Source organism: Convolutriloba macropyga, chromosome 8 (genome assembly GCF_964194025.1).
Source record: "Convolutriloba macropyga chromosome 8, txConMacr16.3, whole genome shotgun sequence".
NCBI lineage: Eukaryota > Metazoa > Xenacoelomorpha > Acoela > Convolutidae > Convolutriloba > Convolutriloba macropyga.
Genome location: NC_134475.1, coordinates 31,360,125 through 31,377,049, shown reverse-complemented (window position 1 = coordinate 31,377,049; position 16,925 = coordinate 31,360,125). Strand labels below are relative to the sequence as shown.

The 16,925-nt window shown below is 32.4% G+C and overlaps 1 protein-coding gene across 2 annotated transcripts in view; it reads right to left on the bottom strand.

Annotated features, from left to right (window-relative positions):
• LOC142344082 (uncharacterized) overlaps positions 1 to 16,925 on the bottom strand; it is a 57,843-nt gene that overhangs the window by 38,204 nt on the left and 2,714 nt on the right. For both annotated transcript variants that reach the window (XR_012759241.1, XM_075395564.1), the window contains exon 3: positions 4,032 to 4,074. Coding sequence is in view for 1 of the 2 variants with exons in the window: in XM_075395564.1 (XP_075251679.1) it covers positions 4,032 to 4,074 (43 nt within the window). In the remaining variant the exon portion in view is untranslated. The remainder of the gene's footprint in view (positions 1 to 4,031; positions 4,075 to 16,925) is intronic.

Sequence of the window (16,925 nt, the reverse complement as noted above, 5' to 3'; positions counted from 1 at the left end):
AGCACATTTTTGTCTACTTTCTCAATTCCCAAGTGATGAAAATTGAATCTACGTTTCTAATTGGTGCTCCAAGTATCTTCCCAGAATAATATTTTTTCATGAGGCAAATATTGAGTCTCTACTTGGAAACACTTTTTTCTTTAGTACAACTGTGTCTTTGACATTAAAGTCACCCCACCTCCAGTTTAGTGTTCCAGATGGTGGGCTTTAATTTAATGGGGGCTACAAATAGACAGACCGGACGATCTTTTTGTTATTAGGAAAACAGCTTTCAAACTTCAAGAAATCAGTTTGAGTTAAGCCAGCTGTTGATTTGGACTTGAAATAAAGTTCATTCGTCAAACTCTTCATATAAACAGAGCCATTGAACACTCTGGTTCAACCAAACTAAATTTCAGCTTTGACAAATTCAGCTTTCTTAAGTTCTCATGCAAAAATACAGATAATTCGTCGGCAGAGTTATCTGCAAAAGCAGTGCAATCGAAAACGAAAAACATGTTAAAGACCTCGGGTTAATATTTACGTCCGGCATGACTCGAAATTGTCACCTCGAAATGTCCATAAAGAAAGGATTTCAAAATATGAATTATTTAAGAAGAGTTATACCCTGCGTCACAAAAGAAACGGTCAAATGCACATTGGTGAAAACATATATATTCTCTGCGGTCTTTTGCGCATCAAATGTTTGGAATACAGGACTAAAGTATCCTCAACGCTTGGAAAGACTGCAAAGATCCTGTTTAAAATGGATAACTGGCCGTTAAGTTTTGGGTGAAAAAGAATACGTTGAGAGCTCAATTCGAAATCGCCTATTGCCAGTCAGTTTTTTTCTAGTTCCTAACAACCTTATTCTGCTCCACAAAATTCTAGTGGGCTTAACTTCTATGAGTGCCTCAGACAACTGATCAATAAGTTTTGATCTCCCAAGGACCAGATCAAGTAAAAAGTTTTTTATTGAAGCCAGAAAAATATTTCGGAAACGTTCTGAAGATTATTACTTTAATAGAGTAGCGCGATTTAATAATTCTTCGTCTTAATTTCACTGTTTTTCTAACTAATCATCACACAAAAATCCAGCTCAGTTTCAAAGAGAAGTGGTGACATTTTTGGCAGGTGAGGCAGCAAAAAGATTGAAATATAAAACTTACCCTTCAGGATTGAAAGTTTTCGAGAAATGTTAATTTCTGAAAAGTGATTTCTCCCCTAATATTGGTACTACCAGTCTGGCTGTAACCAAGTTTGGTTGTATTCAATATTATTATTATTATTGTTTTTATTAATATTATTCTTATTATTATTATTATTATTATTATTATTATTATTATTATTATTATTATTATTATTATTATTATTATTATTATTATTATTATTATTATTAGTACTATTTTGATTATTATTTTTATTATTATTATTATTTTTATCATTAATATTAATTTTGTTACTATTATTATTATTATTATTATTATTATTATTATTATTATTATTATTATTTATATTATTATTATTATTATTATTATTATTATTATTATTTTTATTATTATTACTATTATTATTATTATTATTATTATTATTATTATTATTATTATTATTTTTATTATTAGTATATTATTGTGTAGAACTGTTGGTTTCAGAATTGCTTTACATAAAAAACGAATCAGTCAGCACTCCGGCTTACTTTAGCAAGTGCTCGACCAAAAGTTAGATTGTGTAGAAAGTTTGAGGGACTGGTTACGCGAGGAAGAGGTGTGGATGGATGTGCGGGGATGATGTAAGGGACGTTCTCACCAGTATAAATGATGTTCTTCTGGTGAGTGTCTTAAAAGTATCCAAGTTTGATTAGTTGTGATAAACACCTCCTCACACGGCATATCGAATCACGTGCATAACTAATTACAAAAAAATAATCCTAGAAATTACGTATCAACTATTTTTTAGTCAAATTACGATTTAGTCAAATAATCTGAAGAGCCACCATAATGAAAAAATATTTGTCTTCTATCAAGCAGAACGGGCTATTACGGATCACACACATCGGGATCCCTGTATGTATGCCGATCTATCTGATATAATGAATAAACAAGTCGAAGGCAAAGATATATGCCAAAGACCTGTTCGCGCTATTAAGTCTCAACTAAAAGTCAAATGGGGAGGGTGAAAAGTTTAATTCCGTCCCACTTCGCTGAGGGAATTTATAAAATCCTTTGTGCTCAGTTTGGGCCGATAGGGAGCGAATCACAAACTCACGTTCACAGTGAGGTGCTTCTTACTTTTCCTATTGGCCAAGAAGGCAAGATATTTTAAGTCTAGTTTATCTCATGGATAAATTAGTGAAACTCTAAAAAATATAAAAATCTAAAAACTGAGAGCATCAAATTATTGATAACGTAGGCGCCTGTTTTCTGCGTTTCCCCTCTGCTAAAACCGCAGCAGTTATGTTCTTCTTGGTGACTTTTTATGAGAATCTATTGTCTTTTCCCTGAAACAATAGGCTTCATCTTTATTGAACTTGGTATGAATGATCTGCATTTTAACTGTCAAAAGAAGAAGTAATTTAAACCAAAAGTAAGTGCAGTGATAGAAGTGCTTACGCTCAAGAACATACAATTTCTATCCTGGATATAATCGAGGAGATCCAGGCCTGAAGTTGTGTTAATTTAAATAAGTCGAAATAGGTTGTTTAAATACTTGTGTACTGGTAGTGTTAACGAGCGTTAATTTGTTTAGCGCGCAGTGAAAGAATGGTTAAATAACGCCTAAATACGTTCGCTCCAATGCGGGATTAATTATCCGTTCATTTGTAACGGCTCTCGTAATACTACACTTCCAATTTGTCTACTGAAGCCGCAATCAGTTAAACGAGAATACTTCACGCAAGTATTTACAAATTAGGAGCTTCATTTAGGATTTCCTTTTACCAGAGCAAATAATTCGCAACGTATTGTAATCTGAAGTATAGTGAGTAACCTCCAGGTAAAAATGGTTCAATGCAAATTTTTTGGGTCTTTCCCATTATAGCCCCCCATGAAAATATAGCCCCACATTATGGTATATTTACCATGATTGGGGGGTATAGGTTATCTGGCCACTAAGGCGGGGGGGGGGGGCTATAATGGGAAAGTTAGGATAGCAACTTAAGACGTATAGGTTACGTCATTTGGCTCTGCTGGAATTTAGAAGTTCCAAATGTTAACCAGAGTCACAAAACACACATTATGCAGGTTTTACAATGCCAATTGCTCAAGGTACTTAAACACCTGACAGTGCAGTGCATTCACTAACTTGAACCACTGTATTCTGTGGCACTGCAGACTTTCGGCATTTGCAAATTTGCACCTGCGTGTGTTATGGCAACTTTTACCCAAGTATAGGATGACCTCGACGAATTGATCGCCGGCCAATTTTCGTCCCAAAATTTGCAAAAAATATAAAGGAAACTGATTAAAACCAGTTCACGTTCAAGAGTCTCACCAGACGTTTCCCCTCGTAGTCCTTTAAATAGAAAATTTTAAAAGGTTATAGTCAGAAATGAGTTATATCACGACAGCTATAAAAGGACAGGGAAGAATTTGACCCATCTTTATAGTTTTCTTTCCCCGCTAATTGCACCCTGCATATTCTAGATCTGTAGTTCAACAGAGCTCCAATTTCACGCCAATTAGTTCCAATTTCCGTTCTAGATCTCGTGACTTCAAAAGTGTGCCAACTGTAAGGGGAAATTGTTAAGGAAGTTGCCAATTAGACTTAAATCACAGCACAATTAGCGGCTATGGCCGAATTAACCGACAGGTCGTTTAGTCGACGAGTAATAATGGGGAAAATAAACCGACAACCAGACCTCACACTAATTACAATGATTGAATGAGATAGAGATAACCTGGTCAATCAAATTATGAGTTATTATGAATAAAATCAGAATTATGCTGTCGGCTAAATTTGTCATGTTATCTTTGTCGGCTAGGGCCAACATCGTTCAATGTTTCTAGCACCAAAATTCACGATTAATCACGTGTCTTAAAAAAGAGTGAACTAACGGTATTGAAGTTGATCAAATTCATCTCGGACGCCTCTCAATTTCTAAAACAAATGCTCAGCTAATAGTTAATTTGTGATGACGCTAATGTTGTTATACATGATGATGATAATATAATTGGCATTATTTTGAAGATAAAAAGATGAAACTAGATCTCTACGTTTTTTTTCTATGATTTAAAATTGCAATGAAATATAAATAATTAAATGAGCATTGAGTGTTGCTACGTCTATAATGTCAATTTTGCGAGAGAAAGTTGGTGATTCGTTTGTCAAAAAGTTTAATTCGATAAACAACGAAGTGAGACGAATAAATAATTCATAATTCCTGCTAAAAATCTCGAACCGCATCTCGCTTCTCCGTAAACGCCTGAAGTTCTCAGTGACTTGAAGCAGAGTCATGTGACCAAGCTTGTTTAAACCACGCAACTTGCAAGTTTAATCCTAAAATATTTTATTTCAAAATCGCAAAACCCATTATTACTTGAATAATCTATAGCCATTGTTTCATTGTTCAAAAATTCAAAGCAGAATCTAATTTCCTTGCTAACCAAAGAAATTATTTCATTGTTATCATTACAGTCTCTCTTTGATGAGAGTAATTTATAACAAGGAGGCTCGGTAATGTGCTTACGCACATAATGTTTGGACCCCCTCATCCACATTCTTGACTTAATTGGCTAACAAATGATGAAGAGATGGAAAATTTTCAAAAACATATACATCGTTCAATAAACAACCAATGAAATACGAAAAATGCCACGCTAGAGGGCAGATGAAAGCAGTTGATGATAGACTTACTACAAAGGACTATAAAAAGTAAAAAAACATTATTTCATTATTTACGACCACAACTCGATGTCTACAATAAAAAAAATCATAACAAAATCAAACTTCCATCAGATAAAACCTAAACAAAACAGTTTGCCCTTTAATTCATCAGAAAAAATATGGGACCGGTTCTCAATGCGACTGTTTAAGAGATCGACAAAAACGAGAAAAAATAGCAGCAAAGAAGTGCAAAGTTAAAAAATAGGTTTCTATTTTTGAAAACAAGTAACTTCACAGTTATTAATGTCATTAGATATCACCTGAAATCACTGAAATTTTGATTTATATCTTCAAAGGAAGCAATTGAGACATTTTATTATCCAATTTTTAATTGCGAAAAACCTCAAAAACAATGGGACTTACACTTTTTGTTATAAACCAAAAACAAAACAAAAATCCTCCAAAATGTACAAATATATAAAATCTCAAACATTTTATGATGTCTCGTAGTAAAAGTAGTAACAAAGCCGAGAAAACAAAAGTTTGAAGCTAAAACCATTACAGGGGTTAATTTTTAACTCACTGCAAACGGGTTGTGACCTGTGTTTACAGAGACTGAGCTATAAAAACGATTGACTGAAAAACTATTTTAAAATATGACGCAGCTCAAAAACACTAATATGTTTTGGAAACAAATATTTCAAAAAGTCATAACAGATTTAAGATTCCAACAAAAAGCGATGAATTAATTTGCAAGAACTCAGAAAACCACATGGGTCTATTGATAATGAGATCACGCCACGAACCCACAAAAAACAAATACATAACAAACACACAAAGAAGCAAAAACTTCAAACAATTTTTCGACATCACAGTACTCAAGTCACTATACTTATAGGATGTTACCCGCAAGAATTGTAGACCGTCGTTTTCTCCTCATCTTGAAATCAACGAGTTTTCCCTATAAAAGGACTACGTAGACATGACAACAAAATAAACCCAAAAATTGAACAGTAAACAAATCTCGAATTTTTTTTGAAAATAAATTGTCGAAGCAATCAGTCACAACCTAAAACAAAACGCAATAAAAGTGTTTGAATCATCAAATGTAATTGAGACTTCTAATTAGTGAGATTGCGTTACATGGTGACCAAATTGAATGCAAAAAGAGAAAAATGAAGGAAAAAACCTTTTTAAAAAATTTAATTTTAAAGTCATTAAAACAAACAGCTTTAAACTCAAATCTTTATCAAGGTAGAGTTACACGTCTTGGGGAAACAATTGAGGCCCTTAGATATCAGGTATTTGGCGAACAACAACAAAAAGAGAGACAAATATAGAAAAAAACAACAAAAAATCCACAACATTTTGCGAGATAATTTTGTCTCAGCCCAAAAAGCATAAGCTATTCAACAAAAACAATTAACAGAAAAGGATACGTTGTACTTTTTCCCTATTATGCTTTTTTTCAAGTAGATTTGCCAACAATGTGATAATTCGAGAAGGAAACAAAACGGATTCATAAAAAATGCAATTATGCTCAAAAATGCAAATGAAAAAAAGATATTTGAAAACGCGTAGTACCAAAAAAGGAAAACATTAGTTGATTATAAAACCAGTTTCAAAAAAGTTAATACTCAAAAGTAATGGGTTTCCGCCTTCTTTTACTGAGACTGCGCCCGAAGTTGAGAGAAATAAGATAAAATAGTGGCAAAGTTCAAAAATTCAACGAGTTTTTTCTTTAAAACAAATATATTCAAAATCATAACAGACATTAGATAACATCTGAAAAAAAATGTCTAGGTTCATCTATTCTTCCTAAAAAATCAACTGCATTTTTGATTGGGGACACTAAGTCATTCGGCTGCAAAAATTATAACAAATGAAAGCGAAACTCAAGAAATCTATAAATCTTTTACGAAAACAATTGGTCAAAGCCAAAAAAACCATTAGCTTAACTCTGAAACCATAAAGTTATTTCGTTGGATGTTTTCTTGTAAAAAGTATCTGTCATTAATTGAGCCCTGATTTGAGATTTTTGTCAGTAATATACAAAAAAAATTTCATATAGCGGAAACAATTTGAAAGAAGTCGCGCCCCGTTTAAATCTAAAAAATATTTTATCGTAAAGATCCAAGGTGAGATAAAGATAAGCCCAGATGAAAATGCGCGTCTAATAAAACAGTCAATTGTTCAAATGAATGCGAAGTAGACCAGTTTGTAAACAAAATTTTTCAGTTTTTCAAAAATAAAGAACTCTTTTTTTTGTAATTATATTAAATTTGCAAAAAAAACTTGCAAAATTTTGGTCTAGAAAACTCTTAAAGCCAGCGGAATTACAACTAGCTCTGTTCTGAGCTTAAAATGAATTCAACCGCAGTTTAAGGTGTCTACTTCCAGCAAATTTAAAGCAAGTGGGCTAAAAAAGCAAATGTGGTCCCATTTTTCTCGAAAAAGTCTGATTTTTGAAAAATTTAGCATAAATTCTAGCCAAAAAACTCGCATCTAACAACTCAGCAACCCCTCTTCTGCCGTTAGAGATCAAATCAATAACAGTACGGTTAACAATTTTAACAATTTTTAAGCAAAATTGACGAAAATTTGGTCAAAAATAGTGAATTTGACGAAAATTTGGTAAAAAAAAAGCAAATGTGGTCCCATTTTTCTCGAAAAAGTCTGATTTTTGAAAAATTTAGCATAAATTCTAGCCAAAAAACTCGGATCTAACAACCCAGCAACTCCTCTTCTGCCGTTAGAGATCAAATCAATAACAGTACGGTTAACAATTTTAACAATTTTTAAGCAAAATTGACGAAAATTTGATCAAAAATAGTGAAAATGTGAATAAAAACAGCAATTATTTGCAAATATTTAAAACTCGATAACTCCCTATTAAAAACAAAAATTGCAAAAATCTTTTTAATTTCATATTCTACGCTGGGGAGCTTTCTAATGATACCACTCACAACACTCTACGATGATTATATCGATCGGCCAAAATTGTCTGAACAAAAAAAAACCCATTTGAGTATATAGTTCCTCCCTGCCACTAAAGTGGGGGTCGGAAAAATTACTTATTAATTTTATCGACATAGCAGAGAGAAATGCATCTCGTCTCATTTCTTAGACGTGTCTTGGCAAGAGTTTGAATGTGTTTATTCCTAATCATGCCGACTCAATTTGGGCCTGAATCAAATTTTTGCTGGCTATTGAAATTCTTTTTCAACTTTGGGCAAATTGAGTTTTTGTTTCACCGTATCATTCGGTTACTTGCTGGTAGAGTTTTATCGATTGAGAAAAGCTGTCTACATGGGAAATCAAAGCAACCACTGATTAATTGATTACTTTTGATCTGTGAGACCTAATTAAAAAATATTTTCCTAACAGCGTAAACTTTTTATGGATTGAACTTTTTGGCTCACTATTTTTACAATAATCAAAAACAAAAGCGGATACAAATTTTGTTTCCTTCCATCAACAGTAAAAATGGGAGGTCTAAAGAAAACAATTATGGATAAATTGTTGCATCATTTTCTTCAAATTTTTTCATTCAAATTTTCCTGAAAGGTTCAAATTAATATAAATATGTCACTCATGAAGCAATCACCTAATAAAAGAGTTAAAGAAGTAGAGTTTATTATGGTATACCAAATGTCAGTAAAATGTTTATTTCACTTCATTTAACTACGTGTATGTCCCAATTCTCGGAAAAAAAGAATGAAAGATATTGGCTCCACTTTGAGTTATCGTTGCAAGCAAGTCAACACCTTCAATTAATTCGCCGCTAAATCAATGCATACAATTAGAAAACGTTCAAGATCATAAAGATTTCTACTTATTTGTTGCCTCCAAAAACAAACATAAGAGGATTGAAGACAACAAGGAGGCTCGGTAATGTGCGCATGCACATAATGTTGCGACCCCGCTCATTCACATTCTTGACTTAACTGGCTACCAAATGATGAAGAGATAGAAAACTTTCAAAAACACATCGTTCAACATACAACCAATAAAATGCAATAAATCCAAGCTAGAGGGCCGATGAAAGTTGTTGATAATAGGACTATTAGAAGGGACAATAATAAAAATCAAACAACAAACTTTATTTACGACCAAAACTCGATAGCTAGAATAGAAAAAACCATAACAAATCAAAATCTCATCAGATAAAAACCAAAAGAAAACAGTTTAACCTATGATTCATTAGAAAAGATATGGGACCTGTACCCAATGCTACTGGTTAAATTTTGAAAACAATTAATTTCACAGTTATTAATTTCATTAGATATCAATTGAAACCACTAAAATGTTCATTTATATCTATATAGGAACCAATTGCGGCATGTCATCATCCAAAATTTTATTGCGCCAAATTTCAAAGGCAATAAATCAAAGATTTTTGTCAAAATTTAAAAAAAAATCATAAATAATTTGATATGTACAAATATATAAAACTCTAACAATTTATGAAATCTCGTAGTAATGGTAGTAACAAAGACAAAAACAAATGTTTGAAACTGAAACCGTTATAAAGATTAAGTTATAGCTCACTGGAAAGGGGTTATGACCTGTTTTTACAGGGACTGAGCTATAAATCGACCGAAAATCTATTTAAAAAAGAAGAAGCTCAAAAACTCAAATTTATTTTAAAAAACATTTTCAAAAGCCATAGCAGATTAAGAATTGCAACAAAAAGCGATGTGTTAAGTTTCAGAATCTCAGCGAGTCAACAGATTCTTTTTAAAAGGAGACTAATTCACGAGCCCACAAAGAAACAAATACATAAACAATCCAAAACTTCAAACAGCTTCACGACATGACAATGTTCAAGGCACTATAAATATAAGATGCAGCCTGAAAGAACTGTAAAAAAAATCATTTTACTTTCATTTTAACAACAACGAGCCTTCTTTATAAAAGGACTATTTTGACATGGCAACAAAAAGGAACCCAAAAATTGAACAGGATAGAAATCTCGACAAAATTTTATGAAATTAAATGGTCAAAGCAATCAGTCACAACGCATGAACAAGAGCGAAAAAATGTTTGAAGCAACAAAAATAATTAGGACTTCCAATGAATGAGATTGAGTAACATGGTGACAAAAGTAAAAGCAAAAAGGAGACAGATGAAAAAAAAACATTTTAAAAATTAATTTGAATTTCGTTGAAAGAAACAGCTGTAAACTGACATCTTTAACTAGGTTGAGTTATACCTCCTGAGAAAGCAATCACGATCTACTGCTATCGGATATACGGCGCACAGCAACGAAACGGAAGACAAACACAGGCAAAATAAAAAAAACTCAAAGTTTTGCGAGATAACTGGGTCGCAGCCCAAAAAGCATAAACTATTCAACAAAAACAATTAACATATCCAGATATGCCTTTTCGGACATTCTGCTTTTTCTATAAAATGCCTTTGTTTAATTGGATTTGTGAATAATGTGATAATTCGACTAGGAAACAAAAGGAACTCATAAAATGTGCAATTATGATCAAAAATGAAAGAAAAACTGCAATTTACATAAAAAACATATACATAGCGGAAATATTTTGAAAAAAAAAATGCTCGCGCGCCATTAACATCTAAAAAATTTTTGTCGTAAGGATCCATATTGAGATCAAGATCAGCCCAGATGTTGCTGTGCGTCTAAAAAACACTCAATCTTTAAAATGGTTGTGAAATGAATCAATTCTATACAAAAAAAATTCAGTATGTCAAAAATAAGGAATGCATTTAGTATAAGTATCGAGTTTGAATTGGCAAAAAATGTGCAATATATTAATTCGAGAAGACGCTCAAAGCCAGCTTTCACGCGCGTTAGTTTTGCAACTTCTTGTCCAAGAATTATTTTACATTGTTAACTCTGAAACCATCTCGTTGGGTCTCATTTTTTTTAAATAGTATCTTTCTTTAATTGAGCACGGATTTTAAATTCTTGTCCTCAATTTACATAAAAAACATTTACATAGCGGAACAATGAAACATTGTGGAAAAAAAGGTCGCGCGCCATTAACATCTAAACAATTTTTGTCGCAAGGATCAATATTGAGATCAAGATCAGCCCAGATGTTGCTGTGCGTCTAAAAAAAACTCACTTTTTGAAATGGTTGTGAAATGAATCAATTTTATACAAAAAAAAATTCAGTATGTCAAAAATAAGGAATGCATTTAGTATAAGTATCGAGTTTGAATTGGCAAAAAATGTGCAATATATTAATTCGAGAAGACGCTCAAAGCCAGCTTTCACGCGCGTTAGTTTTGCAACTTCTTGTCCAAGAATTATTTTACATTGTTAACTCTGAAACCATCTCGTTGGGTCTCATTTTTTTTAAATAGTATCTTTCTTTAATTGAGCACGGATTTTAAATTCTTGTCCTCAATTTACATAAAAAACATTTACATAGCGGAACAATGAAACATTGTGGAAAAAAGGTCGCGAGCCATTAACATCTAAACGATTTTTGTCGCAAGGATCCATATTGAGATCAAGATCTGCCCAGATGTTGCTGTGCGTCTAAAAAAAACTCACTTTTTGAAATGGTTGTGAAATGAATCAATTTTATACAAAAAAAAATTCAGTTTGTCAAATATAAGGAATGCATTTAGTATAAGTATCGAGTTTGAATTGGCAAAAAATGTGCAATATAATAATTCGAGAAGACGCTGAAAGCCAGCTTTCACGCGCGTTAGTTTTGCAATTTCTCGTCCAAGAATTTTTGTACATTGTTAACTCTGAAACCATCTCGTTGGGTCTCATTTATTTTAAATAGTATCGGTCAATAATTGAGCCCTAATTTTAAATTCTTGTCCGCCATTTACATAAAAAACAATTACTAGCGGAAATATTTTGAAAAAAAAGGTCGCGTGCCATTAACATCCAGAAAATTTTTGTCGTAAGGATCCATAGTGAGATCAAGATCAACCCAAATGTTGCTCTGCGTCTCAAAAAACACTCAATTTTTGAAATGGTTTGAAATGGATCAATTCTATGAAAAATTTTCAGTTTCTTAAAAATAAATAATGCATTTTGTATAAATACCGAGTTTCAATTGGCAAAAAGATGGCAAGATTATAATTCCAGAAGACGCTCAAAGCCAGCTAGTTCTTTTTTGAGCTCAACAAGAACCTGGATGCCATTTTAAGGTGTCTCTTTTCACCAAATTTAAAGCAAGTGGGCTAAAAAAAGCAAATTTGGTCCAATTTTTGACCATAAAAACTCCAAACTTGAATTATGAAAAACTTAGCAAAAATTTTAGCCAAAAAACTCGGATCGAACAATTCAACAACCCTCCCCTATATCTCGAGATAAAATCTTTAACACTACAGTTAACAATTTCAACATCTTTTAGCAAAATTGACAAAAATTTGGTCAAAATTGATGAAAATTTGGTCAAAAAGTGAATAAAAACAGCTGAAATACGTCCAATATTCACAAAATTTTAAACCTCGATAACTCCTTTTAAAAAGCTAAAAATGAAAAGATCTTTTTATTTTCATATTCTACGCTGGACGGGCTTTCTAATGATACCACTCGCAACTCTCTACGATTATTATATCGATCGGCCAAAATTGACTGAACAAAAAAACCCATTTGTGTATATAGTTCCCCCCCTCAAGAAAGAGGGGTCGGAACAAAAACCTTTATTTCTAACTTATTTACAAAACTTTTTAATTTTTGTTGGTTGATTTTGCTCATACAAACTCAGCTACTAAAGTGAGGAAAATGTTATTTGCTCAAGTTTTTTTAGCGTTTAAATATTTAATTTATTGGTTTTGGGGTCTTCTACATTGTGCAATTCTTCCTAATAAGATTTTCTGATCAAAAATTTTTAATAGAAAAAAAATAAATAGACATGCGATCTATTTATCACTTGCCTAAATAATGCCTAAAATTTTGCCAGATATCTTGCAAAGTATTCCTTTCTATTAAAAAAAATTAGTTGCATTTTATGTTCAATATTGAAAGCTTTCCAAGCTGAAATACGTGACAAAAACAACCTTTGATAAAACTAACTTTGAGCGTACATGGGGACAGTTGAGCTTAAAAGGAGCAGAGTTTGGATCAAACTCAAGAAACTCGAGACATTGTTGCGAAATGAATCTGATCAATGGTGGTCTGGAGCGCGCGAAAATTTTATTGGAGACTGCTTCCTTCCAGCGCAAGAATGCCTACTCGAAGTTTGAGGATGAGTCTGATCAGATGATGAGCTGATTTAGGATGAATTTTCTTCCATCAACATAATTTTTCTTAAGTGTTCGATTAAAACATGTTGTCTCTGCTACACACCAACAATGAATTTTCGTTGGTTTTGAGGCTTATTAGATGTGTATTCTCTTTTATTATCTGAACAGAAACAAGGAGTCTGGCGATAACAATAATCGGTCACTTTACAAGAATAATTAAGACCCTTATGAAAAAAAACGTGCATATGTTAAAAACAGCTGTACAACAAACAACTACAAGTTAAAAGGAGGAAACCTACTTCTGCATAATTATTGTCTCATCTTCATGACTAGAAAACAGTATTATCAATTAGCGTTGTAAACTCTGGAATCTACAAGAGGAAACATATTTCAAAAACAAGGTGAAACTAATTTATAAAAAATATAGTAAAAACGAAAAAAAGATATAGGATCTTTGCTTACTGTTTTTAATAGGTACCCTACAGACGCAATGGACTCTTCCTCAACATGGAAATATACAAAGTTTTATTAAAAAAACGATTTTTAATGATTGTACTAAAATCCTTGTTTATAGGGCTATATTGATCAGCACAAACTGATTGAACAAAATAACAAACTGTATAGTCTTATAATTCATCCTACCTCTCAAGAGATTAAGAAACGTTGAAACCAAGATTAAACAATTGCAGAAATAAAAAAATGGCACTCGTTTAAGTTCTCTTCTATTTCCAAAGGTTCAGCTGCAAGCTTTATAATTCGAAACAGCAGAAAAAGTAGCAAATGAAATCGGAAAAGAAACGAATTACTCTAATAATGAATACTGATGCAATTGTCTAAAAAAGAAATCGCCCAAAAAGTTTCCAGGAACAATGCTTTTAACTTTCAATATTTTTTTAACTTTGACCAGTCTTTGAATGAACCAAATCGATTTTAAATACTTGACTTGGTCACATTTGAAAATACTTTTTATTTATTTGACAAAATGATTGAAAATAAACCATTCATTTAATGAAGAGATTAAAGTAGCAACTGCAAATCGATTACCATTTTGCGCTATAAATTTTTGGCGTCTTCATTTGCCGAATGTAGCAGACATGGCAGAAAACATAGACCAATAGCATTTGGTGACATTTCTAGGATGGTGGTGCCGTAATATTTTTTGTTACGTTGCAAAAAACAATTTTTGCGCAAAATGTTCACATCGAGCTTGACTACAACTGCAAAAGCGAGCCTGAAACTCATATCGAGAATTGATTCGTGAATCACCTCAGCGACAATTCAGTTAATATTTTACAAGAGCCATCCTATCGATAAAAACTATTCATCATGCATTTTGTCCTTTTAACCCCCAATTAGCTATACGAGAGCTTTTACACAACTTTTTAGAGACTTTCTTTGATTTAGGTATCATTGATTCGTTGTTAAGAGCAATCGTGGGCAACAGCCACAAGCTCAAATAATATTAATAGAGCAAATGTAACTTGTGCAATATAATGTGATCAGAAGTAAATTATAAGTAATCTGTAAGTATTAAATTGTTCGAATCAGAGTCCTCCAATTCTACGCCAATTAGTCCCAATTTCCGTTCTATATATCGTGACCTCAAAATGTGCCAATTGTTGAGGAGGAAAATTTTTTGGCGGAAAAAGCTTTGAAGCGTTTACATTTTTATAGTTTATTGGTTTTGGGGCTCATTTTCCCCATGTTTCTCATTTTGGTTTGGTGAAAAAAGTCTTTTTTATAGAAAAGAATCCCAGTGATTCTGGAATTTTTATCGCATAAGATCTGATAAGATTCTGATCAAAAATCTTTATCACGTACAACAAAAATATTCGTCCTGCACAATAAAAAAATCCTGTAAAAGTTGATAAGATACTAATCAGTTTTTATAAGATAATAATTCAATTTTGCTGAATCGTTATCTTATAAGATCTGATAAGTATCATATCAGATCTTACACAATGAAAATTCACGTAGGGCAAAATTTTTATTGTGTAAGATCTGATAAGACATGTTTTTAATAATTTCATTATAACTCTATAATGTAGTCAAGTTCCTACGAAAGTCAGAAAATAATCGGTCAACTAACCAATTATGAAACAAAAAATTTTTTGTTGATTTTATTTTGGCGGCAGTTTTTTTTTTGTGAGTCTTAACTGGGAACTATGGTTAAACTTAGCAGTCTAAGATAGTTGTGGTCTTTAAATAAAATTTTTTTCAGCCTAGTTTGATAATCCTTGCTTCAGAGAAGGCCCCCCACACTCAAATAACTTTTATCTCAAAATCATATAAGTCTGAAAAGACAATATAAGATACTTTTCGCTTTGTTGCTCTGACATTTAAGTGTTGCATGCTGTAATTCTTTGACTACTGCTTGAAAGCAAGTCTGAATTGTCTTCAATGTGAAGAACATACCATACTTCAACAGTTTTTATCGTATCACAAAATCTGATAAAGAATTTTATCAAAAACTATTGTGTATTAACTACAATATGTGTCAAAACTACTATATGTATCATAACTACTATATAAATATTATATCTGTCATAATTTCTGAATGTTTAGAGATCTTGTAAGATTCGTATAAAGTCTTACACGATAAACATATTTTTTCCAAGCAGAACTTTTATTGTGTAAGATCTTGTCAGACATGATAAACATTTTTAATCGCTTAAGACCTGATAAATGGTCTTACAAAGTCTTAGTCAGGCGACGCATAATCTTTTAAGAACTTAAAGGACAAATTTATAAGAAATTTGTAAGATCTTATAAAAAAATTGTAAGATAAAAATTCTCAAATGTGTGGGGAAGACAAAATCAAGATACGATCTTTTTGTTACTTGCTTAAGTAATAATAATAAATATTCTGCCAGGTCTCTTGTAGCGTACTGTCTTCTTTTGACCAACATTCGATTGGATTCTATTTTCAGTATTAAAAATTACCCAAGTTGAAGTCCCAGATCATAGCGGTATTTTATAACACGATCTTTGAGCGCACTTGGAGGAGATGAGCACAAAAAATAGCAGAATTTGGATCAAAGTTGCAAACAACTGGACATTGTTACGATATGAGTCTGATCAATTGTGTTATTTAACTCACGGACGTCCTATTGGAGATGATTTCATGCGCAAGAACGTCTCTCGAAGTTTGAACGTGAGTCTGATCAAATGATGACCTGATATGGAACAGATTTTCATTTTTCAACGGATTTTTTAACATGTTTAACACATATTGTCTCTGTTACGAACCACCATCAAAGTTTCATTCTGGGTTTTGAGTCTCATTAGAAGTCTATTCGTTTTGATCATCTGATCATAAACAAGGATGCTAGACGACGAACAAAAATTGTTCCTTTATAGGAAATTATAACAACTGGTAATTGAGACATTTTTACAAAAGAACTGTCTATGCTCGGCATTTATGCGAGCAACTTTCAACAACGATACAGAAAGAGGTCAGTTCCTCACCGCCTGCTTTTGTTCCGACCCCACTTGTGGGGTGAGGCACTATATACTCAATTGGGTTTTTTTTGTTGAGACACTTTTGGCCGATCGATATATTCATCGAAGAGAAATGTGAGTGATATCATAAAAAAGCTCGAGCGTAGAGTTAGGAATTAAAAATTTTTTCCTAGGAGTAATAAAGGTTTAAAGTTTTGTGTGAACAGAAAAAATTTGGCATGATTTTGTTCACTTTTAGCTTAATTTTCGTTCAAATTGAGATATTTCCTATCAAAATAGCAGTTCCAGACTACTTTTCACGCTACTAAATGAAACACTTTTTCACTACTAATAGGCGAAAGGCCATAAAAATGCTAGTTTTGGTCTCATGGGGAAGGTTATTATAAAAAAACTCAAATTCGCTTTGAGAGCTGTTTTTTTAGAAAACTTTTTGCTTTTCTGTTTTTTAAAATCACTTAAAGACTTGTCACTTT